The 25,405-nt window shown below is 55.4% G+C and overlaps 1 protein-coding gene across 9 annotated transcripts in view; it reads left to right on the top strand.

Annotated features, from left to right (window-relative positions):
• The window catches only part of MAD1L1 (mitotic arrest deficient 1 like 1), a 315,176-nt gene that overhangs the window by 68,454 nt on the left and 221,317 nt on the right, over nt 1–25,405 (top strand). For 8 of the 9 annotated variants that reach the window (XR_003436929.1, XR_003436928.1, XR_003436930.1 and 5 more), the window contains one exon: nt 8,915–9,001. Coding sequence is in view for 6 of the 9 variants with exons in the window: in XM_027125595.1 (XP_026981396.1) it covers nt 8,915–9,001 (87 nt within the window). In the remaining 3 variants the exon portion in view is untranslated. Of the gene's footprint in view, nt 1–8,000; nt 8,593–8,914; nt 9,002–25,405 lie in introns of those variants that run through there. The other variant, XM_027125601.1, reaches the window with a different exon arrangement.

The following is a 25,405-nucleotide window of genomic DNA, read 5'->3' as shown; positions in this document are numbered from 1 at the left end:
ATAAGGCAAACGCTAACAGCCGTAAAAGGGGAAATCAACAGTAACACAGTCATAGTAGGAGAATTTAACACCCCACTTTCACCAATGGACCACTTTCACCAAAATGTAAATAAATAAGGAAACACAAGCTTTAAATGATACGTTAAACAAGATGGACTTAATTGATATTTATAGGACATTCCATCCAAAAACAACAGAATACACTTTCTTCTCAAGTGTTCATGGAACATTCTCCAGGATAGATCATATCTTGAGTCACAAATTAAGCCTTGGTAAGTTTAAGAAAATTGAAATCATATCGAGTATCTTTTCTGACCCCGATGCTATGAGACTAGATATCAATTACAGGAAAAAATCTGTAAAAAAAATGAACACATGGAGACTAAACAATACAGTACTAAATAACCAAGAGATCACTGAAGAAATCGAAGAGGAAATCAAAAAACCTGGAAACAAATGACAATGAAAACACGGTGGCCCAAAACCTATGGGATGCAGCAAAAGCAGTTCTAAGAGGGAAGTTTATAGCTATACAATCCTACCTCAGGAAACAAGAAAAATCTCAAAGAACCAACCTAGCCTTACATCTAAAGCAATTAGAGAAAGAAGAACAAAACAACCCCAAAGTTAGCAGAAGGAAAGAAATCATAAAGATCAGAGCAGAAATAAATGAAAAAGAAATGAAGGAAACAGTAGCAAAGATCAATAAAACTAAAAGCTGGTTCTTTGAGAAGATAAACAAAATTGAAAAACCTTTAGCCAGACTCATCAAGAAAAAAAGGGAGAAGACTCAATAGAATTAGAAATGAAAAAGGGAAAGTAACAACTGACATTGCAGAAATACAAAGGATCATGAGAGATTACTACAAGCAACTCTATGCCAATAAAATGGACAACCTGGAAGAAATGGACAAATTCTTAGAAAAGCACAACCTTCCGAGACTGAACCACAAAGAAATAGAAAATATGAACAGACCAGTCACAAGCACTGAAATTGAAACTGTGATTAAAAATCTTCCAACAAACAAAAGCCCAGGACCAGATGGCTTCACAGGCGAATTCCATCAAACATTTAGAGAAGAGCTAACACCCATCCTTCTCAAACTTCCAAAATATAGCAGAGGGAGGAACACTCCCAAACTCATTCTGTGAGGCCAACATCGCTCTGATACCAAAACCAGACAAAGATGTCACAAAAAAGGAAAACTACAGGTCAATATCACTGCTGAACGTAGATGCAAAAATCCTCAACAAAATACTAGCAAACAGAATCCAGCAGCACATTAAAAGGATCAAACACCATGATCAAGTGGGGTTTATCCCAGGGACACAAGGATTCTTCAATATACGCAAATCAATCAATGTGCTACACCATATTAACAAATTGAAGGAGAAAAACCATATGATCATCTCAATAGATGCAGAGAAAGCTTTCAACAAAATTCAACACCCATTTATGATAAAAACTCTCCAGAAAGTGGGCACAGAGGGAACCTACCTCAACATAATAAAGGCCATATGTGACAAACGCACAGCCAACGTTGTTCTCAATGGTGAAAAAGTGAAACCATTTCCTCTAAGATCAGGAACAAGACAAGGTTCCCCACTCTCACTGCTATTATTCAACATAGTTTTAGAAGTTTTAGCCACAGCAATCTGAGAAGAAAAAGAAATAAAAGGAATCCAAATCAGAAAAGAAGTAAAGCTGTCACTGTTTGCAGATGACATGATACTATACATAGAGAATCCTAAAGATGCTACCGGAAAACTACTAGAGCTAATCAATGAATTTGGTAAAGTAGCAGGATACAAAATTAATGCACAGAAATCTCTGGCATTCCTATACACTAATGATGAAAAATCTGAAAGAGAAATTAAGGAAACACTCCCATTTACCATTGCAACAAAAAGAATAAAATAAATAGGAATAAACCTATTTAAGGAGACAGAAGACCTGTATGCAGAAAACTATAAGACACTGATGAAAGAAATTAAAGATGATACTGACAGATGGAGAGATATACCATGTTCTTGGATTGGAAGAATCAACATTGTGAAAATGACTGTACTACCCAAAGCAATCTACAGATTCAGTGCCATCTGTATCAAACTACCAACAGCATTTTCCACAGAACTAGAACAAAAAATCTCACAATTTGTATGGAAACACAAAAGGCCCCGAATAGCCAGTGCAATCTTGAGAAAGAAAAACGGATCTGGAGGAATCAGGCTCTCTGACTTCACACTATACTACAAAGCTACAGTAATCAGGACAGTATGGTACTGGCACAAAAAGAGAAATATACATCAATGGAACAGGATGGAAAGCCCAGAGATGAACCATGCACATATGGACACCTTATCTTTGATGATCAAGGAGGCAAGAATATACAATGGAGAAAAGACAGCCTCTTCAATAAGTGGTGCTGGGAAAACTGGACAGCTACATGTAAAAGAATGAAATTAAAACACTCCTTAACACCATACATAAAAGTAAATTCAAAATGGATTAAAGACCTAAATGTAAGGCCAGACACTATAAAACTCCTAGAGGAAAACATAGGAAGAACACTCTATGACATAAATCACAGCAAGATCCTTTTTGACCCACCTCCTAGAGAAATGGAAATAAAAACAAAAATAAACAAACGGGACCTAATGAAACTTCAAAGCTTTTGCACAGCAAAGGAAACCATAAACAAGACGAAAAGACAACTCTCAGAATGGGAGAAAATAGTTGCAAATGAAGCAACTGACAAAGGATTAATCTCCTAAATTTACAAGCAGCTCATGCAGCTCAGTATCAAAAACCCATACAACCCAATCCAAAAATGGGCAGAAGACCTAAATAGACATTTCTCCAGAGAAGATATACAGATTGTCAACAAACACATGAAAGGATGCTCAACATCACTAATCATTAGAGAAATGCAAATCAAAACTACAATGAGATGTCATCTCACACGGGTCAGAATGGCCATCATCAAAAAATCTAGAAACAATAAATGCTGGAGAGGATGTGGAGAAAAGGGAACACTCTTGCACTGCTGGTGGGAATGTGAATTGATATAGCCACTATGGAGGACAGTATGGAGGTTCCTTAAAAGACTAAAAATAGAACTACCGTATGACCCAGCAGCCCCACTACTGGGCATATACCCTGAGAAAACCATAATTGAAAAAGAAACATGTACCACAATGTTCATTGCAGCACTGTTTACAATAGCCAGGACATGGAAGCAACCCAAATGTCCATCGACAGATGAATGGATAAAGAAGATATGGCACATATATACAGTTATTATACAGAATATTATACAGTAATACAGAATATTACTCTGCCATAAGAAGAAATGAAATTGTAGTGAGGTGGATGGACCTAGAGACTGTCATACAGAGTGAAGTGAGTCATAAAGAGAAAAACAAATACCACATGCTAACACATATTTACGGAAGCTAAGAAAAAAAAAAGGTTCTGAAGAAGCTAGGAGCAGGACAGGAATAAAGACGCAGACATAGAGAATGGACTTGAGGACACGGAGAGAGGGAAGGGTAAGCTGGGACGAAGTGAGAGACTGGCATGGACATATATATACACTACCAAATGTAAGATAGATAGCTAGTGGGAAGCAGCCGCAGAGCACAGGGAGATCAGCTCAGTACTTTGTGGCCCCCTAGAGGGGTGGGATAGGGAGGGTGGGAGGGAGACGCAAGAGGAAGGGCATATGGAGATATATGTATATGTGTAGCTGATTCACTTTGTTATACAGTAGAAACTAACACACCATTGTAAAGCAATTATACTCTAATCACTTTGTTATACAGCAGAAACTAACACACCATTGTAAAGCAATTATACTCTAATAAAGATGTTAAAAAAAAAAATCACTTGTTAGCAGGTCCCAAACCCCACCTCCAGGGGTTTCGTTTCAGTGGGTCTGGAGTTGGAGGTAGGTGGGCTGGAGTTAATCCAGATGATTCTGGTGCAAATGGCCCATGGGTTACTCTGACTATTCCAGACCCCGCCCCCCCCCCCCCCCACTTTACAATGCCACATCCCATGAAGCCGTACGTATCCCATTGCCCTGACCAGGAGGGAGTATGCCCTCCTATGTTCTCTTGTGCGTTTTGTGATCTGTAGCGGCCATCTGGCCAGCTCTTTTTGCCTAGCATCAGATTTAACAAATATAGTAGCCCGTGTTATGGCTGTGAGAACTTATTCACTTATTTTCTCTTGTTGAGGTTTTTTTTTTTAAAGTAAAAACAAATACACAGGGAACGTAAAATCATACAGCTGGTATAGAAAATGGTATGGCGGTTCCTCAAACAATTGCAAATGGAATGATGCAGCAGTTCTTCTTCTGGGTGTATATCCAGAGGAGTTGAAAGTAAAGAGCTGAACACATAGCAGCATTATTCACAGTAGCCAAAGGGTAGGAACAACCCAAGTGCCCATTGAAGGATGAATGCTTACGTAAAGTAAGTATATCCAGGCAGTGGAGTATTACTCAGCCTTAAAGAGGAATGGTGTGTTAGTTTCTGCTGTATAACAAATGTCACATAAGACATCTGGCACACTGAGGACCTCAGGCCAAGTGAATTAAGACAGACACAGAAGGACAGATAGTGCATGATTTTACTTATATGAGGTCCCTGGAGGCGTCGCATTCATAGAGTAGAGGGTGGGCGCCAAGGGCTGGCTTGGGAGTGGGGGGAATTGCGGTTGTTGTTTAGTGGCTGCAGGGTCTCAGTTGGGGAACGTGAGAAAGTTCTGGAGACGCATGGTGGTGACGGCTGCACGACTCACTGACGCTGAGTGTGCACTCAGAAGTGGTTTAGGTGGGAAGGTCTGTGTTACGTGTGTTTTACCACCATTAAGAAACGAGCAATGCCACGATGCGTACTTCACCATACGTAGGGCACACCCCTGGTTGCTTCCTTGAGACGTGTTCCTGGAAGTGCAGTTGCTGGTCGATGGGTGCGGTCTCCCCTTTCAGCTGCTCTTCTTACCTGGTCCAGGAGGACGGCTCAGCCCTCCTTGGGGCAGTAGGGCAGGGCGGTAGCCTTGCTAGCGACTTGTCTTGCTAGGTCACAGGAGCCACGGTGCTGGATGAGTGAGCTCTCCTGCTTGGGTTTCTTCCCCAAGGAGCCCATGGTGGGACCTCGGGGATGCGTGAGTCTGCCCGGGATCCTGTCCTCTGTTACCCAGATGCCTCCTGCCTGTCCACCCAGGGGACTGGGTTACCTTGGGAGTCCTTTAGGCCCTCATTTCTTCCTACTTCCTTCTCTTCAGGTGTGTTCATAGTACTGCTGTCAGTATAGACAGAGGTCTCCTGAAGCCAGGCCTCCTGCCCCCTTGATCAAACTTCACCTGCGCCCTCGGTTCGCCCCGTCGCGGCCTCAAGAATGTCTACGTGTTGCCAAACCCACCTCGCTATCTTTTCTTTTTCTCACGTGGAACATTCTCAAACCAGTGCCTCACAAGTACTCTGGTTTTTTTTTTTGTTTTTTTTTTTGCGGTACGCGGACCTCTCACTGCTGCGGCCTCTCCCGTTGCGGAGCACAGGCTCCGGACGCGCAGGCTCAGCGGCCATGGCTCATGGGCCTAGCCGCTCCGCGGCACGTGGGATCTTCCCGGACCGGGGCACGAACCCGCGTCCCCTGCATCGGCAGGCGGACTCTCAACCACTGCGCCACCAGAGAAGCCTGTGGGGCTACTTTGTACCTCAGGGCAGGACTCTTGTTTCTAAACTGCTGCCACGTGCTCTGGACTCTGCCGGTTGCTCTCCCGCTTCCAGGAAGGCTTCTGCTTGGAGAGTGTTGCTGCCCCTCGGCTAGTGAGAGGCCCCGCAGAGTGTGTGGCCGTCTGTCTGACAGATGCTTCTCCACGGGCTCTTCCTGCTCTTTCAGGTCTGAGCAGACTTGGCCCAGCCTGGAAGGGGAGTGAGGAGGAGGCTGGTCGTCGTCATGCTCCCTCAGTCACCCTCTGGGCACCCGTCTGCCTGTCCCACACGGCGTTGGCTGGTCCTGGGCCCATAGGGACTGGGGGCCTTGCAAAAGTAGACACGCAAGTTGCTTCATTGGTTTTAAATAAACTTCCCATTGATTTAATAATAGTTTGCGTACTCCTTTGACTAACACAGAAAAATAGAAAACAGCTTAAATCTCTTAACAGTGTTTCGAAAAAATACCTCTTGGCTTAAAAGGGTTTACTTGTTTTGCTTACTTATTTTCCTATTAGTATCTTTAGCTCCCTGAGGTTGGAAAACATTAGGAAGCTCTGAAAAGAATGGGGAATTGGCATTCAAGGCTGGTTCAACCTCTCCCCCTTCTAGGTTTTAGTTTCTCAAGGTCTTCTACTGGTAAACATCTTTTCAATGTAAGTATTTTCTAATCCACAAAGTTGGCTTGTGTTCAGGGCAGAGTTAGGGTAGAAATCTCGGCACTGTGCCTAGCGGTTCTCACACCTTGAGGCCACGTCCTCACAAAATGTCCAAGAAAGGGCTTTTCTTCTGGTGGCCAGGGAAGGGCCTCCATGAGGTGGTCTGAAAGGGAGAGATCGTGGAATTACCTTGGGAGGAATGTTGATGCCAGAACCCCTGTGTGTGACGAGTGGGGCCATGGGCCCCCTCTCTGCAGGGGCTGCACTGCGCTGTCAGGACGTACCACCGACAAGCGGAAGTCTTTGGGCTAACGTTCTAGCGATGGCAGATACTGAGAGAGCCCAAACTGATAGCAGGGGTGGTGGTGCTGTGCAGCGAGGGTCGTGATGGGGTGGGGAGAGGGTTGGGGGCTTCTTGGAGGAAGTGACATCTTTCCTGAGACCTCTCTTTTGAGAACGAGCTAGGCTTGGGGAGACTGAGGGAAGAGCTTTGCAGGCCCAGGGTTAACTATCGCAGAGTTTCGGGGAGCAGGCGGATTGCCGTGTTCAGGCGGCAGAGGAAAGTCCAGTGGGAGGTGAGGAGGCCCCAGGGGCCCTGCGGTGCAGAGTCTGTGGGCCCCGGACTCGAGGCTCGGTTTCAGCAGGTTTCTGTGAGCGGTCCTTCGGTACGACGTGACTGCAGGTGCCGACTTCAGCTGGAGGGGTGAGGAGGCCAGAGAGTGCTCTTGGAGACTGGGCAGTGCGCTGGCTCTGGGGGCCGGGAGGAGGGCCTGTGGGTCCCGAGCCGTGACCCCTGCGCAGCCCTGGGCTCTGGCTCCGGCCCTTGCGCTCACCTCCTCTCGGCCGCTGCACGCCAGCGAGCCGTCTTGTCCGTGTGCCCCATGCAGGTGTCGGGAATGTTTGCACTCCGCTGGGTGTTCCATCCTGTCTCTCAAAGACATTTTAAAAATAAAATCAGCCATTTAAAAAAATTGAAATATAGTTAATTTACAATGTTGTTAGTTTCAGGTGTACAGCACAGTGATTCAGTTAAATACATCTGTTCTTTTTCAGATTCTTTTTCAGTATAGGTTATTGCAAGATATTGAGTATAGTTGCCTGTGCTGTACAGTAGATCCTTGTTGTTTATCTATTTTATATACAGTAGTGTGTATATGTTGATCTCAAATTTCAAATTTATCCCCCCTCCCCACTTTGATAACCATAAGTTTGTTTTCTATGTCTATGGGTCTATTTGTGTTTTGTAAATAAGTTCATTTGTATCATTTTTTTAGATTCCACATGTAAGTGATATCACATGATAAATGTCTTTCCCTGTCTAGCTTAACTTCACTCAGTATGACAATCTCTAGGTCTATCCATGTTGCTGCAAATGGCATTATTTCATTCTTTTTTATGGCTGAGTAGTATTCCATTGTGTGTGTGTGTGTGTGTGTGTGTGTGTGTGTGTGTGTACATCTTCTTTATCCACACATCTGTTGATGGACACTTAGGTTGCTTCCATGTTTTGGCTATTGTAAATAGTGCTTCAGTGACCATTGAGATGCAGGTATCTTTTTGAATTAGAGTTTTCTCCAGTCCCTCTCCCAGGGGTGGGATTGCAGGATCATATGGTAGTTCCATTTTTAGTTTTCTGAGGAACCTCCATACTGTTCTCCATAGTGGCTGTACCAATTTATATTCCCACCAACAGTGTAGGGGGGTTCCCTTTCCTCTGCGCCCTCTCCAGCATGTCTTATTTGTCGATGTTTTGATGATGGCCATTCTGACCTGGTGACGTGGTACCTCACTGTAGTTTTGATTTGTATTTTTCTAGTAATTGGCGATGTTGAGCGTGTTTTCATGTCCCTGTTGGCCACCTGTATGTCAAAGACATTCTTGGTGTACGTTCTCCCGAGCCATGGTGCTGAGCTAGAGGAGGGGGTTCAGATTGAGGCTTCGTGCTGCTGAGAGTGGGTGGCCTTTGAACCAGCCATCCGTGTCTTTGAGTCTCAGTTTCCCCATTTGCAAAATGGAAACAGTAGACAGCAGGGCTGCTCTGAGCATTAACTGAGATCGTTAAGCTGGAGTACTTTTGAAAATTACGAGGCATTGGGCATGTGGGTATCTGTTGTGGTTGTTACATTGCTGCTGTTCTCATACCTGGATTTTGAAGCGGAAGGAGGAAAGGCAACTGGAATGCACTGGGCACCTCCTCTGCTTGCTGCCTGGTAGGTGCTTTTAAAGCTCACTTCAAATCCTCTGCATGGTGACATTGTTATGTATCGACCCTATTTTTACAGGTGAAGTAAAATCAGGGCTTATAAAAGTAGTGTCCCCAGTGTTACGTGGCTAGCGGCTGGCTGTGTGAGCCCAGGTGGCGGTGAGAGCACAGCTCCACACCCCGCTGCTCCGGGGACGGTGCACAGGCCCTAATCCGCCCCAGGCCTGTGAACCGCCCGTGGCTGGCGTGGCTTTGGGCCGCCTTCTAGTGTCAACCAGTCCCCCTTCAGGGCACAACCAGCACTGACATGTGTTCTTGATCCCCCCCAGGACCCCAGAGGACTTGTCCAGGTTCATCGTGGAGCTGCAGCAGCGCGAGCTCACCCTCAAGGACAGGAACAGCTCCATCACCAGCAGGTAGGCCTGGCGGCCCATGGTTTTGTGGCGACATGTCCGCTTCGGAACGCGGGGTGCCGGTGAGTGTGCCCCTGGCTGAGGAGTGGCTGTGCTTCGCCATCCCTGCCTCGGCCTGAGCGAGCAGTGAGACTCAGCTGAGGCGGCGGGTGTACTGTCACCTGGACGCTGTGAGATCAGCCCTGGAGCCCTGGGCTGCCTTCCAGGGCGTGGGGTCTGGGAGGAAGACGTGCGCCCCACCAGAAGCATTTGCGTCTTTGTGGAGGCGTGGGCTCTGAGTGGCCCCATGAACGTGTGGAAACCTGGAACCTGGGTTGAAGTGTCTGAGTGTTTGTACGTGTGTGGACTTGTGTCCTCGGGAAGGGTCCCACGTAGCAGCACAGCCGGGCCATTCGTGTCCACGCCCGGGCGGGCAGCTCTGACTCCCTCCAGGACCTGAGGAACTGGTTCCGTACCAGTTCTGCCTCTGACACCTGCTGGTGCCCCAGGAGTCAGTTCAGCTCCGCCACTAACTCCCAGGTCAGCCAGGCCCCACAGGTGAGGGCTCGGTCCCACAAGGCGCGCCTGCCTCGGGGTTCCCAGGCTACCCGCACTTCATCTGACTGCAAATTCAGGGTCCCCCCAGCCCCTCTCTGCCGGTTTGCTAGAAAGCACTTTATTTAGGATTACTGGTTTATTACAAAGGGTGCAGCTGGGATCAGCCGGCTGGGGGCAGAGCTGCCGTGTCCTCTCCAGGTGTGCTGCCCTCCCAGCTCCTCCTTGTGTCCAGTGACTCGAAGCCGCCTTGTTCAGCAGTGTCTATGGAGTTTCCTGCTTGATTAAGTCGTGGCCATTGGTGGTTCACTTGGTCTCTATCTCCGCTCCCCTCCCTGGAGGCGGGGCGGGGGTGGAGCTGAAAGTTCCAACTTCTCTTCCGCTGGTTGGTTCCTCTGGCTTCTCCCCCGCCCTTCCTGCCCAGGGCTCTGGCTGGAGGGGCGTGTTCACAAAAGGCACTCACCTCGTGCAGGAAATCCCAAGGGTTTGTGGAGCTCTGTGCTGCGTAGGGCACCAAGCCAGACGCGTGCTCCTCACCGAGCCGCACTTGGACTGTTGCAGGGCTGCCCACCTCTGTCCCCTGGGGCCCAGGCTGGTTTCTCTCGTGCTTGCAGGGTGGCTGACCAGGTTCTGGGTGTCGCATAAGAGGCAGAAAGAGAGGTCTCCTTCTTGGGTCTCCTTTTTAGAACAAGGAAACCTGTCTGAGGACCCCCACTGGCGGCAGACTCCCCCCACCCCAGTCACTCTCACTGGCCCAAATGGGGTTGAAAGTGTGCCCCAGACCAGGTATCTGTGGAGGATGGTGTTAAACTAGTCAGTTCCCACGTGATTCACTTGAGGGTGGAAAGCTGAGTGAGGTCAGCCCCTCCAGTGGGTGAAGGGCTTGGGGGCAGGCTGAGAGGACGGTGACCACAGAGGGACCTCGGGTGCCCTGCACTGGCTGGCTAGCTGGTTGGGGGTGGAAGTCAGCCTGCTCTCCGCGAGCATCCTCTGCGGCCTCACCCCCTGTGCAGTTGGCGTTTCAATAATTTATTAATAACCGAAGGAAGGCTTTCTTATTTGGGGGGCTGATGTCTCTTTGAAAATTGGCTTTTAGAAGCATCTGGTTATGTTGGACATAATCACATCAATTTAGCTTAAAAACCTCAAATGAGGACTACCCTCGTGGCGCAGTGGTTGAGAGTCCGCCTGCCAATTCAGGGGACACGGGTTCGAGCCCTGGTCCAGGAAGATCCCACATGCCGTGGAACAACTGAGCCCGTGTGCCGCAGCTGCTGAGCCTGTGCTCTAGAGCCCATGAGCCACAACTACTGAGCCCGCATGCCACAACTACTGAGCCCGCGTGCCACAACTACTGAGCCTGTGTGCCACAACTACTGAAGCCCACTCGCCTAGAGCCTGTGCTCCTCAGCAAGAGAAGCCACTGCAACGAGAAGCCTGCACACCGCAACGACGAGTAGCTCCCGCTCGCCGCAACTAGAGAAATCCTGCATGCAGCAACGAAGACCCAACACAGCCAAAAAAAAAAGTTGATTAATTAATTTTTTAAAAACTTAAAAAAAAAACCCTCAAATGATAAAGACTGCCTTTTGCTTTCAAAGCTACTGTCAGATGAAACAGGCGTTAAAAGTGATTTGAAATGAAAGCGTTTGACATTTTCCCAGGCGATCCTCTTTGTTTTACTTTGAATTTGAAAAAGAATGAACTATTAGAGGAATGGAAACTTGTCTGCATTTTACTCCCGCCAAACTGAGAGGTACTTTCTAAAATGACCTGCCTTGAGCAGCAGCAGGAAATCCAGCCTCTCAGCTTCGTGAATGTAGCTCTCGTCCGCAGCTCCGGCAGTGCTTTCGACTGTGGTCACGTATAGATTCAGCCGTCCCGTCTCTTCTTTGGGTTGGTTCAGGAGTGGACTCTCCACCGCCGGGAGCAGTCCTTCATGGTGGCTGGTAGGTCTGCGTGACTCCTGCCAACTTGTCCACCTCTCAGGACCCTTGGGCTCCCTCTGAGAGCCGATGCAGCCACCCAGGAGCAACTGAGTCTCGGGCATCCCGAGAAAGAGCCGCGTGCCTCACCTCTTCTGCAGGATGGGCCGCGGGAGGTGAGGTGAGGTGTGACAGCGCGGGGCACAGGACCTAGGCACGGCCGCCTGCCCGCCAGGTGGAGGTGCTCTCGGTCCCATCCTCATTCAGCAGACCGGTCCTGACCATGTGGCCACCCAAGGGGCGCTTCCGTGTGCTGGCGTCGTGCCCAGTGCGTATGTGCGTCATCCCCTCACCTCAGGGAGCTCCCGCGGGAGATCTCCCTCCTCCCGGTGATGGAATGGATCAGAGAAGCCCGGGAATGTTCTTAAGGCCTCAGCCGATGAGGGGCCGTCGGGTTCCTGCCCCGTCTGTTCGTGGTAGAGTCCCGTGCAGGCCCTGTGAGGAGGCGGCAGGGAGCTGGGGTCCAGTGCCCTCGAGGCCCTCGCCGAGCAGAACGGGGAGGGGACGTGTGCGCCGCACCGTTCACGCTCGTAGGGGTCTGGGCCGCTGCTGCTCTCACAGCAGCAGGCCGACGTGGCCGTGATGGGGGCGGTCCGTGTGGAGGCCAGGAAGCCTCGGGAGGCGGGAACAGCTGATTTCACTTCCTCACGTCTTTAAAGGCAGTTGGGCAGAAATTCAGGTTAGGCGGGAAGAGGCACCTTGGCAAGAGGGTGAAAGCCTGGGGTCTGGCCAGCACGCAGGCAGGCGGGGGTCCGGTCGGAGGGTTCGGAGGGCCGTTTGGGGTGGGGCCGAGATGGCAGGAGGTGCCTGGCGTTCAGCAGCGCTCAGGAGACCCCAGGTGGCGTGCAGGTGGTGGTGGGGCCAGAGGTCTCGCGGGGTTCTGGTTGGCACCTTGTAAGCGTGTCCTTCAGGGAGAGCTAATAGTTGTGTGCCTCTCTGTTAGCGGGCTGTCCTGGACCGCCAGGCCAGCCTCTCTGTGCTTTCCATTTCGTGGCCGACCTCGGACAGCTCCAGGGCGCCACTGGTCACTGATATGAATGGGTGTGTCAGTGCCTTTGGACAGGAGTTTAATTACAGCCCAGGGCACCTTGCCTTTCTTTTGTGGCCGCCCCAGCACTGGTTTTGGCGCTTGAACGCTGATCCTGTTTCCTTGGAGGTGTGCTGAGGACACGCGAGTATTCAGGGCTTGTGAGCGGCTCTAGGTGTGTCCCTGTCAGTGTTCTCCATGCAGAGCTCCCCTGACACTGCCATGCAGCCGCCTGTGCCCTAGCGGGTCCCAAGAGCATCCTGGCGTCTTCGGGACCCAGCACCTCACTCCATAGCCCTGGCGTTTGCAGAGCCAGGGGCACTGTGGGCCGGGGTGGATGGGAGGCTGCGTCTCTTTGTGGCTCAGAACCTTGTGGACGACCTCGAAGGACAGGGGAGCAGGGAAGCTTGTGCGGGGACACGTGGGGCTGTGATGCCTGCATTTCTCTGCCTTGGTGGAGAGTGGGGGATGGAGTGGAGCGGGGGCTCCTGGGGTCCAGTTCTCACCTGTGCACACTGCGTGGTGGAGATGGTGAGAGTGGTGAAGCTGGCTGAGCCTTTGTCGGTACCTGGTTCCATCTCACCTGAATGCTGCGAGATGGTGCTGCTGTCCTCTGTTGCACAGCAGAGTCGAGCCCTGTGTTGAACAGCTAGGAAGCCATAGAAACAGGGTTTGAATCCTGGTCTGTGCGTCCTAGGAGCTCCACACGGTTTATTTGGGGCTGGAGCCCCAGTCCCTGAGAGGTCCCTGAGAGGTACTACATGTGGCTGCAGAGAACCCTTGGTCATGCGTTTCTCTGCTCCATTGGAGACGTGCGTCATGGGCCGGCTGGTGTGAGCCTCAGGCCGCATCCTTGATGCGGATTTAGAACCTGCTGTAGAAGTGAGCGAGGAGGAGCCGTGCAGACTTCGTGGCTCTGCCTGCCGCGCTCCGCAGACTTCGTGGTTCGCCTGCCGCGCTCCATGCGCACCTGCCGAGCCCGGCTCTTTGCAGCTGATGATCCCTCTGTACGCTCAGCTTCAAAGGCTGCCTCATCACCCCCGAAGCACACCAGCTCTGGGCGGCTCTAATGACTGAGGTTTTTTGTTTGTTTGTTTGATAAATTTGTTTATTTACTTTTGGCTGCGTTGGGTCTCCGTTGCTGCACGCGGGCTTTCTCTAGTTGCGGTGAGCTGGGGCTACTCTTTGTTGCGGTGCGTGGGCTTCTCATTGCAGTGGCTTCTCTTGTTGCGGAGCACAGGCTCTAGGCGTGCAGGCTTCAGTAGTTGTGACTCACGGGCTCAGTAATTGTGGCTCACGGGCTCTAGAGCGCAGGCTCAGCAGTTGTGGCGCTCGGGCTTAGTTGCTCCGCAGCATGTGGGATCTTCCTGGACCAGGGCTTGAACCCGTGTCCCCTGCACTGGCAGGCAGATTCTTAATTACTGCGCCACCAGGGAAGCCCTGCAGTTTGTTTTGAAGCTCAGGTCTTTCCTCCTCTGGGCTCTGCATGTCTCAGAAGAGCCCTTGGCCTCAAGCTGTCAGTGTGTGAGGAGCCCTGCAGCGCCTGGAGCCCTGGTCTTGCCTTAGAACTCTGGCCGGTCCTGGGTGCCCCTGGGAGCCTCCTGGTGCCTTGGCCTGGGCCACTGACCGGGGAGCCGGCCGGCCCCCTCCACGTGGCGCTGCCCTCCTCATGCTGGGGGCTCTGGGCAGCGTTGGGAGGAGATGATTGTCGTTTAGTGAAGGGGGCTTGAGAATGAATGGATGGAGTACCATCTGCCTCGGGAGGTGGAGCCCTTGGCTACTGTGTTTTCCTGGCATCTGCCAGGTTGATGGGTTTCTCTGCGCCTCCCAGGGGTGCTTCAGATCAGCATGACAGTCATGATTCTTAATGTGGCTCTTTCCTCACTTTGTGCAAACCATTTAGTCTGTCGTTTCGAACCTCGGAATACAATTAGGCCTTGTGGCCTTTGTCACCTGTGTGTGTGTGAGTTATGGTAGACTCAAGCTGTCCAGAGGCCAGCCAGGCCAGCGACGGGAGCAGAAGATTCCTGATGACCAGGGCGTGGGCGGGAGAACCTGCTCCCTGTGCATCTGGCTGGATTTCGTGCTGTGTCTGACCCGGGCCGGGGAGGATCTGCAAGCTCTCTCCGGTCTAAACGCAGGCTGCCTGCGGTCCAGTCTTGCCCCACCACGGAGTAGCTCTGTGTCGCCGTGTCCCCATCTTCTCTGCCTCACCTGTGAAGGTGATGGCGATAGGTCGTAGGATTGCCGTGCGAGTCGCCACAGAACCTCGGCAAAGCGCTGGGAGTGTGCCTGGTGCAGTGAGCCAGTGTGGGCTGGGGGTTATGGCCATGGCTGTCACTGTCCTCTTGTTTGAGGTGCCTGGGGAAGTGTGACTTCCGGTGTAGCGCAGGACAGGGCAGTGGGGAGCTTTCCGGCGGGCTCATTAGGAGTGAGAAGGTGTGTCTTTTGGGGCGGGGGGCGGCAGAGAAGATGGGAAGGGGTTGAAGGTGTGGGCACACCTGAAAGATGGGGATGCGGGGTTTGCTGTGCATCACACGTGGCAGGTAAGACAAAAGACAAGAGTGAGGTGTTTGGTGAGAGCGTGCGAATGGTGGATTTGCCTCTTATGTTGCTGGAGAACTTAGCAGAAGAGCAGGTGAAGGCAGAGGGAACCGGGAGTTCAGTTTTGGACGCGTGGTGGTGGCGGTAAGAGGCCTGGTCGACAGGCACCTGAAGGTTGGAGAGGGTGGTTGGCCGTGGAGGCTGCGGTTGGCTTGGCCATCTAGACTAGGGGCGTGAGTGTGGATGCGACTCCGCCCACGGCCTACAGCCGGCCAGGCAGGCGGGAGCGCCATAGAGCAGCGCTGAAGTCCTCCTCCACCTGGACCGAGGGACAGTGGGGCAGCTGGGTGAGAGCAGGCTCAGGCCCACTGGCATCCTCGCCTGCGGTGCTCCTCGCTCAGGCATCCGTGCGTAGCCTGGCCCTCCCTCCTGGGGTTGTGCTTGGGCAGTTCCTGGCGACTGTGCCGCAAGTGGCACTGTGCACGCCTGCCCTCACCACGCTCCGTGCGTGCCCTGTCCCCCACTGCCGTGCAAGCTCCCTGGACCCAGAGGAGGGCCTGGCCCAGCGTGCGCTTGTTGAGCGAGTGAACGAATGAATGGCTCGGTTGATTGTGCACAGTAATGTGACAGACAGACGGAGTGAGGCCTGCGGCCTGGCTGCCTGTGCTGTGCCCGTCCTGGGGCACCAGCCTGGAAGTCAGGCGGGCAGAAGCCCAGGTCGGGCTGTGCATGGGCTGGCCAGCCTCTGACCCTGTCCTCTGCTGGGCGGGCTGGGCGCCATCGTGGGGGCCAGGCTTTGCCTCGTTCCTCTGTGCTCCCTCCATCTTGCATGGTGCCCCAGCTCCGTGGGCTTCCACGGGTTCAGTGATCACCCAGTGGCCTTGACTGGGAGGCAGGGACCCTAGGGAAGTCTGTCTGTACCACGGTGCTGACCGCGGGCCACAGCCAGTCTGCCTCAGCTTCTTGCCAGGGTGACTCGTGTGTGCCCTATGGGGACCTTCCCAGGCCCTCTTGACCCTTTATCCCCTGGAGGGTGCTGAGCCTGGCAGGGAGAGCACGGGAGCCGCAGAGAAGCCGTTGTGGAGGATGGTCTGCTCCCGTCCCAGGCAGGGGCGGTTTGAACGAGCGCCAGCCGTCCCCCACCTGGTCTCACGCTTGCCTTGGCCGGGTTACTGTCCCCGCAGCAGTGGCCCCAGGGGTTTTCAGTGATGAAGACCAGGGCCTCGCCTGCCCGGTCAGCTCTTGGTGCCACTCGACGTAAATGGGCTTCGGCAGGAGGTGTGGGACCAGCCTGTGTCTCAGGCTCGTCTCCTCCGTGGTGGTTGTGCGGCGCGCAGGTTCCGAGGACGCCGTGGGGCACGCCGGCCATGAGCTCGATGGTTCTAGACCAGGAAGCCCCTTCTTCAGGCCAGGCTGAGCTCCCACAGCTGGGGCTGGTCACACGGCTCACATGGCATGTGGCCACGGGGAGGAGCGCCGAGACGTGTGTGTGTGTGTGTCTCCGGGGTGGGGGATGGAGTGGCTCCTGGCAGACACACGCAGCCCCGGACTGTCGGGCTCTGACTTGTAGCTTCATCCCTGCACCTTCCTTCCGACTACTGGCTGTGAGATCTTGAGGAAGCTCCAACTTTATGGAGCCCTCGTTTTCTCTCCTGCGAATCGGTCATGATGACATTTATTCACGTGCTGACCGTCTCCCAGGGCCCTTTTAGGGTCTCTGAGAGTTGGCGCTGGGCTGCTTTCCGTGGCTGGCTGCTTCAGTGCAGAGGCCAGAGCACAGCCGTCTAGGGCGGCCTAACCGTCTGTCCGGGGTGGACAGCGCCATCCAGCAGGACTCTCTGCGATGCTAGCAGTGGTCCACGTGCTGTTGGGGGCAGTGGCCACTGGCCACACGCAGCGGTTGAGCACTTGGAATGTGGCTGGTGTGACCGAAGCGTGCGTTTAAGTCACCACGTGTGGAGAGGCTGTCCTGCCTGTCCCCGTGCTGTCAGCTGTCCTTTCCTCCTGGTCTTGCCTCGCCCTTCACAGCACTAACCTGACACGTGCGTGTCTTGATCGGTGGGTTGACGTTTCCTGTGTGCTCTCCCTCTTGGAATGTAAACTCCACGAGAGCACAGTGGCTTCGCGGGGGCGCGCTGCTAGAACCAAGGCCTAGCCGTTGTTTGTTGAGTGAATAGTAAACGTCTTCTCCTCTCTCCCCTGTTAAGACACGCTGTTGAGTCCTGGTGGGGTGGGAGGGGCACATGTGCCGGCTCTTTGGCTGCCTGTGTCCCTGCCCTGGCCCAGCCGGGATCGGGGCGGGCGGGACGTATTCGATGCTGACCCTGGAGCGTGGCAGGTGCTTCTGTTTGTCTCTGTGCAGCTGTTCGTCAGTCCCGCCCTCCCTTGCTCTGGTGAATCAGGTGTGGCAGCAGCTGGAGTGGATGAGCTGGCACGCTCAGCTGCCTGCTGGCCGGCCTGGCTCCGGCCCCCTGGGTCCCAGCCCCTGCCCCGGCCGCAGTGCCCGCCAGCTCTCCCCGTCGTCCCCTCGGCCTCGCTTAGTGGCAGATTGATGGCTTAAAACCCACTAGCGAGTGAACGTGGCTCTTCTGCTTTATACCTAAGTGATGGGTTATGTGGCACCTGGGAAGGTACTTTGTGCTCCAGGCTTGTGCCTCGTGCCCGAGTGGGGCTGGCCAGTTTCCCTAGTGGCCGCGGCACTCGGCAGTGTCATTGAGATCATGTCTGTAAAAAGCGCTGGCCGCTTCACGGCATTACGTGAACCTCAGTGGGGTGAGTGCCTGCCATGTGGTGCGTGCGTGCGTGCGTGTGTGTACACACATACACAAACACGTGTACATGCTCACATGTACTCACACACGAGTACGGAAGCACTGAGAAAATATAAGGCTGTTTGTTCCCTGGGAGAGATCTTTTCTTACTTCCTGGCTACCTAGTAGACCAGGGAACGTTTCTTAGAGGAAGTAGCTCTTGCATTAGATCCGGCCGGAATTGTGGAAAACAGCAAAACCCCAGAAGAGAGCATCCGGGGTGACCCAGAGCTGGGGCATCTGCAAGAGGGCAGCTGCTGGCGTCTCCTGGTGCTTGCCTCAGACCTCGGCCGCCGTCCCCTCCAGCTGCCGGCCCTCAGTCTGCGGTCGGGCCGGTCCGCCCTGTGGTGGACGTGGATGGAGGGCTCCCGGCCCGGTTCCCAGGGCGCGTCCTGGGGACACCAGCTTGGAGAAGCTGCCCGTGTCCCCGGCGCCCCTCCTAGTCCCACCCGGGCCGAGCGGCACCGTTTCTCAGCAGCCTGTCTGGACCGTGGCGGGTGTGTGTGCTGGGTGCCCGGGTCAGGCTGATGACCGAGGAGGCAGGACACGCGTCTGCCCGCGACACTGGCCTCCGCGGGGGCCGGGCGCCTGTGCAGGCTTCATTTCCCTTCTCTCCAAAGTGGGGTCGGCACAGTGTCTGCCCTTCTGGGTGGTGGTTGCTGTGCACACGCGGCTCGTGGCAGGAAGCCATCGTCTCTGTCACTACTGAGCCGGTTCCCCCTTCTGTGGGACAGGCCGCCACAGGAGGGCTCGGCACCCCACGTCTGGTGTCTGGTGCACGCGCGCTGACACGGACCTCTCAGGAAGTCAGGGGGCTTCCTTCCCTCCCTGGTGGTGTGGGAAGAGCTGCGGCCGACGCCCCAGAGCTGTGTCTCTTAAGGGACGTTAGGGGCCAGCCTTGCCGCATGGGGCCTGCTTGGGGTGTTGGGGCCGAGCACGCTCACCTGTGCCCTCCCGCCGTCTGGGGCGCCGCAGTGTGGGCACAGCCTCTGGGCCCTGCCCAAGTCTGCCAGTCACGTTAGTTCTCGGACCTCCCTGCTTGCTTGGGGCTCCTGGCAGGAAAAGGAGAAGCCAGCAGTTGCTGTGAGCATGCGGCTGAGTGCAGGGGACCCCCGGCCTCCTCGCCGGGCGGAGGGCACAGCACCTGCTTGCAGTGCCCGTGTTTGGACGTGGGGTGGTGCTTGCAGCCCTCGGAGCCACTCCCTGCGGCTCTCTCCTCAGCCCCTCCTCCGTGGCCTCCCCAGAGGGAGTGCTGTTACCAGGCTTCTCAATTGTGTGGCCACTTAGAAAGGGTGGGGAGAGCAGTGACCGAAAGCACTGGGGATGAATGGACCTCTTCCGCAGACGCCTCCTGGGAATTGGGTTCTGCGTTCCTCTCCTTGAGTGGTGGTTCCTGGGTCTTCCAGTTGCTTCCCCATCAGTGTGGGTGAGAGCCTCGGGGCAGGGACGTGGAGGCCGGGCGCCCGTGCTGCACCTCTGAGGGTGGGTGCAGACCTTCAGGGCTGACGGCCGCTCCAGCTTGGCCCTGAGCCTGTTGGAGTTGCTTCACTTTCCAGACCGTGGCTGCCTGGCCTCTGTACCTGAGAGCAAGCCCCCTCCCGCTAAGGGAGAATCTGGTCCATGCTGGGTCCAGAGGGAAGTCTGGTCTCGCTGGCAAACACCGTGGGGTTCCCGGCTGTGCCAGCCCGGTGTGGGATCACCACCTAGCAGTGCCCTTGGCCTCGCCCAGGCTCGTGTGAGGATGAGCCAGGAGCCGTATGTGGAAGCCCATGGCTGCAGTTGGTACTTGGGGGACTTAACTGCCCAGAGGGCTTCCCTGGTGGGCTCTGTGCTGTGTGACTCCTGTGGGGTCGCCGCTCGGCAGTCTGTCCGCCCAGCTCTTCTCCAGCTCAGTGAGTGTAAAGGGCGCCCGTCGGGCTTTCACCGCAGGCTCGGGCTCGGCAGGTCTGGAATGGGGACCATGCTCCGTATTTCCTGTACTTCCTGCTGGCGCCCCAGCGCTGCCGATGCTGCTGGTCCAGGGACCACACTGAGCAGCAGCAGCAGCTCGTCTTCCTTGGTTTCCTGTTCCGTCGCGTGGAGAGAGGCCGGCTCACTCCTTTGCCGTCAGTACCTTGCGGGAAGGCCCTTAGAGCGCCGTGAGCTCCCTGGAGGGGGGTGCAGGGACTTTCTACAGGAAGATGGCCTTGGCCCTGTTAGGGGCCACCAGTCCCTTGCTTCTGTCACCCGCACTTCCGGTGGACACACACAGGTGTGCTGCACCTGGAGGGGCGTGTGTGTGTCCCACCAGGCCCTGCCATCACCAGCTGAGGACTTTGGCCGACCTCTGGGCCCTCCGTTCCACACGCAGACCCGAAGGTTCCGAGCCTCCTGATGGGCCTGCTGGTGAGTTTGTGCCCAGCTTGACCTGTAGCCGAGTCCCCAGCCTCTGACCCTGGAGGTTACCCTGCGCTCGTGTCCCAGAGACGACTCTGTCCTCGCGGGGCTCTCCAGCCCTGCTTGGGTGAGGGAGGACTCGGCTCTCACTCTGGTGCCCCTTCACGCCCATCTGTACAGCAGGCAGTGTAGACGCCGTGCTGGTGGAACGTGTGCAGTCTGAGGTTGCACTGGCAAAGACACCTGGTTTGGTCCTGGTGGCTCCGGAGGGGAGAGCAGTGGAGCAAGGTGGCTGGGGGGGGGGGGGGGGGGGGGGGGCAGAGTGTGGGTCCGCAGCGGCTCTCCTGGGCCAAGGCCGCCCCCCGCCCCCTTTGCCCGGGAGAGCCCCGGGCGCTGCCCTGTCTGCTGAGCAGGGGCCGGGGCTCCCATCCTGCCGCCACAGCCAGCTTGTGTTGTCTCCTCTCAGCAAGACGAGACGCCATTAATATTTCACACCCAGACTGTTTTCTTGCATGCTTTGCATTTCCATATTTAAAATGCCATTTACATATTCATGGGCCTTTTAAATAAGTTTTTATTGTTAAGGCACGTGGAAGTGGATAAAATGTGAAACTCCCCCTTTTATTCAAGCACTGGAAAAAATGTTCATCCCCAGAATGACATCAGTTTCTGAGTGGTTAGCTCGGTAGCAGTGGCTGCAGGAAGATTACCGCGGGAGGCCGCGCGTCCGGCTCCATCAGCCTTCCCCGCGGCGTGCACATACCGGCTGGGCAGGCCTGCGGCCCTTTCGCGCTTGTGGGTTTCTCCTGGTTTGGACCACGCCTTCCACCTGAGCTCCGACGATGTTATCTGTTTCCCTTTGGTGGTAGAATGCTTGGTTAGGACGTGGCCGACCCTCTCCCTGAGGCGCACCAGGCAGCCTCTGGTGGGTGGATCCAGGCACTTCCGAGAGTGCACCGCACTCTCCCACTTCCCTCCTCCTCATTTCTAGCGTCAGAAGTGCCCTGTCCCTGACTCCAGCTTTGGCCTTGTATTGGAGGCAGCTTGGTACAGGGAAAGAGCCCAGCCCCCAGTGAGATGGCGGCTGTTCCTGGCTCTGCTGCCACCAGGCGTGGGGCTTGGACAGAGCCGGCCAGCCTGTCCGCGCCGCAGTCCCCGTCTGTGGGAGGGGCAGCAGCACCTGCCCTCCTCTCCGTGCAGGGTCAGTACCACGGTCACTGAGGGTGTGCGAGGTGCTGGCCTGGGGCTGGTCGGAGAGCTCCTGGTCTTCCTGTTTCTTTGTGTCTGGGCACCAGCGAGTTTGGCCAAGCCTTTGCTTCCATAGTGTGTGGGTGGCAGGGAGCCGGTTGGACAACCTGAGGACTGACCGGAACGGGAGGCCCTGGAGGGGCATCTGTGGGCTGCCTGCCAGCCTTGGGGTCTGGGGTGGGTCTGACCTTATGCCAAGCATAGCTCCTGGAAGCGGCCAGGTGCTTCAGGGCCGTGGAGGGCTTTTGACCCCTCAGAGGTGTAGCCGTGATGGCCTGCTGTGTGGCTTGGTGTGTTGCAGAGGAGCTGATGGAGGGCTTTTCGGAGTCCAAGTAATAGAGCACCAGCCTGGACGGTCCTCGGAGACCCAGGGAGACTGCGGCTTGTTCAGACCCAGACTACAGAACTCTTGACCTTAACATGAAATTTTATTGTCTCAGAGAGGCCTTTCTAAGTGGTAAACAAAGTCAAAATCAAATGTCATAGTCTGGTTTTTAAAAGGTCTTTAAATATGTCTGTGAGCTTCCGACCATGAGATCTAAGCCACCAGGCCACATCCCACCCTCACAAATCCCGGGCACTGCCCGCACCGCTTTGCTTTCTTGGAGATGGGCTGAGTGAAGGTGTGCCGGTGAGGTCTCCGATGGCAGCCCTCGGGGGTAAGTCGCTTTTCCTGTTGTCTGAAGAGGGTGGCAGGTACCGTCGGCTTTTGTCAGCGTGGCCAAGTGGAGGGTTGGCCTCCAGCTACCAGGACGTCGCGGACAGCAGTGTCAGGGCTGTGGCTCCCCAGCTGCAGGTGTTGCATCTCTCCACGCGGAGACCCTCAGGCGGCACATACTGGAACACCCTGGGTGGATTTCTTGTGGCTGGTGGGGGCTCTCAGGATGTATCTTTGCTCCTGCCCAGCCTCTGGTGGTGTTTGAATGACAGCTTCTCCCAGCGCGTTTGTTTTTTTCCCCACACACTCAGGGCTCTGGGCCGTCGCCAGTGGCTGGTTCCAGAGACCAGAGACAGGCCCAGAGCTGGGGGACCAGGTTACACTCCCAGGACCACGGACCCTATGGGCCAGGGGACATTGGCCCCATTGGCTGAAGGCAGAGGGGACCTCTGGGCACACCTTCCTTGGCGAGCCTCGGACCGCAGACCTGGGAACGCGGAGGAGGAAGGGCTGCCCTGTGTGCAGCGCTGGGGGGGCTTTGGGGCTGTGATTGCTGTGGAGTGAGGTGACGGGCCTCAGCTCAGATCTGGCCGTGCTCCTCACTCAGGCTCGCCCAGCGGGCAGGCGGCTCTGGGCGGTGCGTGACGGCTGCTGCGCGGGCTGCTGTCCAGGGTGCGGGATGAGCAGCCTCCTGTCCGCTCGGTCTCCATCACCTCCTCCCGCCCCGCCCCGCCCCGCCCCGCCCCGTGCTGGCCCATCCACCAGTGGGAGGAGGGCCTATCTATCTGTCTGTCTGTCCGGGCCTGGGCTTTGCAGCCTGTTGCTGAACGTGGGCCCCAGGTGTTCAGCAACAGGCTGTGGGCCCGGGTGCGTCCACATCTTCAGTTTCTCGGCACCTCGGCTGCTTTCCCATTTGGAAAGCCGGGGGATGGTCCCTGCTGCACCGGGTCCTTGGGGCGCCGGAGCTGGTGGAGCTCCCGGCATCTCCAGGTGCCCAGGGGTAGCAGCCATTGTCGTCTGAGGAGTAGCATCTGTGGTCTCCGGGTCCCCACGTTGCCTCAGCCTGCTTCCTTGTCTGCAGCGAAGGGTGGACTCACTTTTCCTTGGGCATCTTAGGAGGTCGAGCGGGCGCAGCCCCGCGTGGAGTTGGTGCTGCCTGGGCCGCGGGGTGGGAGGAGGCCGTCGGCCGGTCCTCTGGGCGGCCTCCCCCGGCCTGACCCTTCCTCAGCGCGGCCGAGCCGTGCACCACCTCGCAGGGGCGGTTTCCTTCCATTGTGTCAGTGGGATCTCTCTCTGGCTGGGGGCCCTGCATCAGGCTGAGTGGGTGCCAAGTGTGTGCCCGTGAGCCCCAGCTGGAGCCGGGCTGACGGGACGGAGGGCAGGACGGCCTAGTGACGGGAGTGTGGAGGGAGAGCTTCCCTCGGCGGTGGGTGACCTGCGCCCGGCCCCTCTTCTCTTCTCGGAGCCTGTGTGGAGGCAGCTCACGTTCTCCCACTCCCGCAAATGCTTGTGGGATGCTGGTCACAGGGAGCTGCTCCTGGAGGTGGCTCAGGGCGTCCCGCTCCCTGTGTCGTCGGCGCGACGGCCACCCTGCGCTCTGTGGGGACGGACACAACGCGCAGGGGTCTTGGTGGCGGCAGCGGCCGTCAGGACTGGTACCGCGCCGAAACCGTGTGGGGCCCAGCTCGGTCCCTGCGTGGCTGTCCCTCTGTGGGACCTCGGCGGTCCCTGGAATGTAGTTGGGAAACTGCCGACCCAAGGAACTTCCTGTTTCAGGTTTCGGGGCCAGGGCTTGGCCCTGTGGGTCAGATCCCAGAACCTTCGGGAAAAGCGCGCCTTTTCCTGCTGAGGGTTTAGATGTCGCCAGGTCACAAGTCTTCCTTCCCCGGGAAGAGATGGAGTTGATGAGCTATGTTTGCAGTGTCTGGACCCAGGCAGGGCAAAAGATGATTTGTACAAGTTGCAAAAAGGAGAGGAAAGGGAATGTGTGGAGCCAAGTCAGATCCTTAATCCACTTTGTGACGATTCTGTCGGAGAACAGAGAACAGACGTGGTCTCAGCACCCCCAAGGAAGAAAATACCATCTGGCAAGAGGGTGCCTGGGTTACCACCATCCTTGGGAAGCAGACAAAATCTTCTTTACTGGCTCCTGCAAAAGGGGCGTTAGAATCTAGGTTTCCACAGACATTTGGACAAAAGCAGAAGTGAGTAATCTCTGAATGTTGTTTACCGTTGGACGAAGGAGATGCTGAAAGGACCCTTTGTTTGGTCCGCTGACTTTCGGTGCCTTGGAACTTTTGCTCCCTGGTCTAATTGGAAGGGATTAGGGGGGCCCAGCCCAGGGAAAGCAGTGTCTCCCTTGTAGCAAGAGCCAGCGCAGACGGTCAGGCCCTGCATCCGCTGTCTGCTGAGGTTGGAGGTGGGGTCCCCGTGCCCGAGGCTCAAGCTTCCTGCGCCCCAGCCTCATGCTCAGGGCTCCCATCCAGGAAGGGTCACAGCCTCTTACTGACGCTCCTCTCAAGCTTCCTGATACTTTGTGTGAACTTGAGAAGCCCTGAGCCAGAGAACTTCCTCCTTGGCCGTGAAGCCCAGCTGCTGCTGGCTCGTGTCAGAGAACAGGCCGAGGAAAGCACACACGTTGATCCCCACGTACGTGTGGGGCAGCAGTTCTCCGATGTCGTCAGGCGGTCCCGGTGCACTTTCCTGCCTTGTTCGGCAAATGGTAGCAGTCCGGTCCTCTCGCCCTCAGTGGCTGCAGGACCTCCACCCTCCACTCTCCCAGGGAGGCGGAAGTGGGCGGGACAGGGATGAGATGGAGAGCGGGGAGGGCCCTGCTCTCTGAGGACCCTCTCTGCGGCCCGGGGGCCTGGCACAGTGCCTGTGAGCTCGTTCTCAGGCAGCCTGGTGGAGAGCAGGGGCCTCCAGGAGGCATTGCTGGGCGTCAGGTTGGGGTTGTGCCTCTGAGGGGCTCCACATCCTGTTGTAAAACTGGGGAGGACAGAGTCGGGACAGCGGCCGCGCCGTGTGTTCCTCTCACTTGGTCCTTGCCCTCGCCCTGCGCGGTAGGCACAGTGCCCCTCATTTCACACCATTGCCCCACGGCCGTGGATTAGTTCACGGTGGAGTCTGGCTGTGAGCTCGGGTGTGCCTGTCTCCGAAGCACGCGCTCTCCTGTCCACTGCCCCTCGTCGGGAGGTGCTTTTTCACGCTTGGTCTCCTGGATTG

Source organism: Aethalodelphis obliquidens, unplaced genomic scaffold, assembly GCF_003676395.1.
Source record: "Aethalodelphis obliquidens isolate GAN/ISIS:26980383/991018 unplaced genomic scaffold, ASM367639v1 scaffold30, whole genome shotgun sequence".
Classification (NCBI taxonomy): domain Eukaryota; kingdom Metazoa; phylum Chordata; class Mammalia; order Artiodactyla; family Delphinidae; genus Aethalodelphis; species Aethalodelphis obliquidens.
Note: the sequence above shows the minus strand (reverse complement) of the source record. Positions and strands in the feature narration are given on the sequence as shown.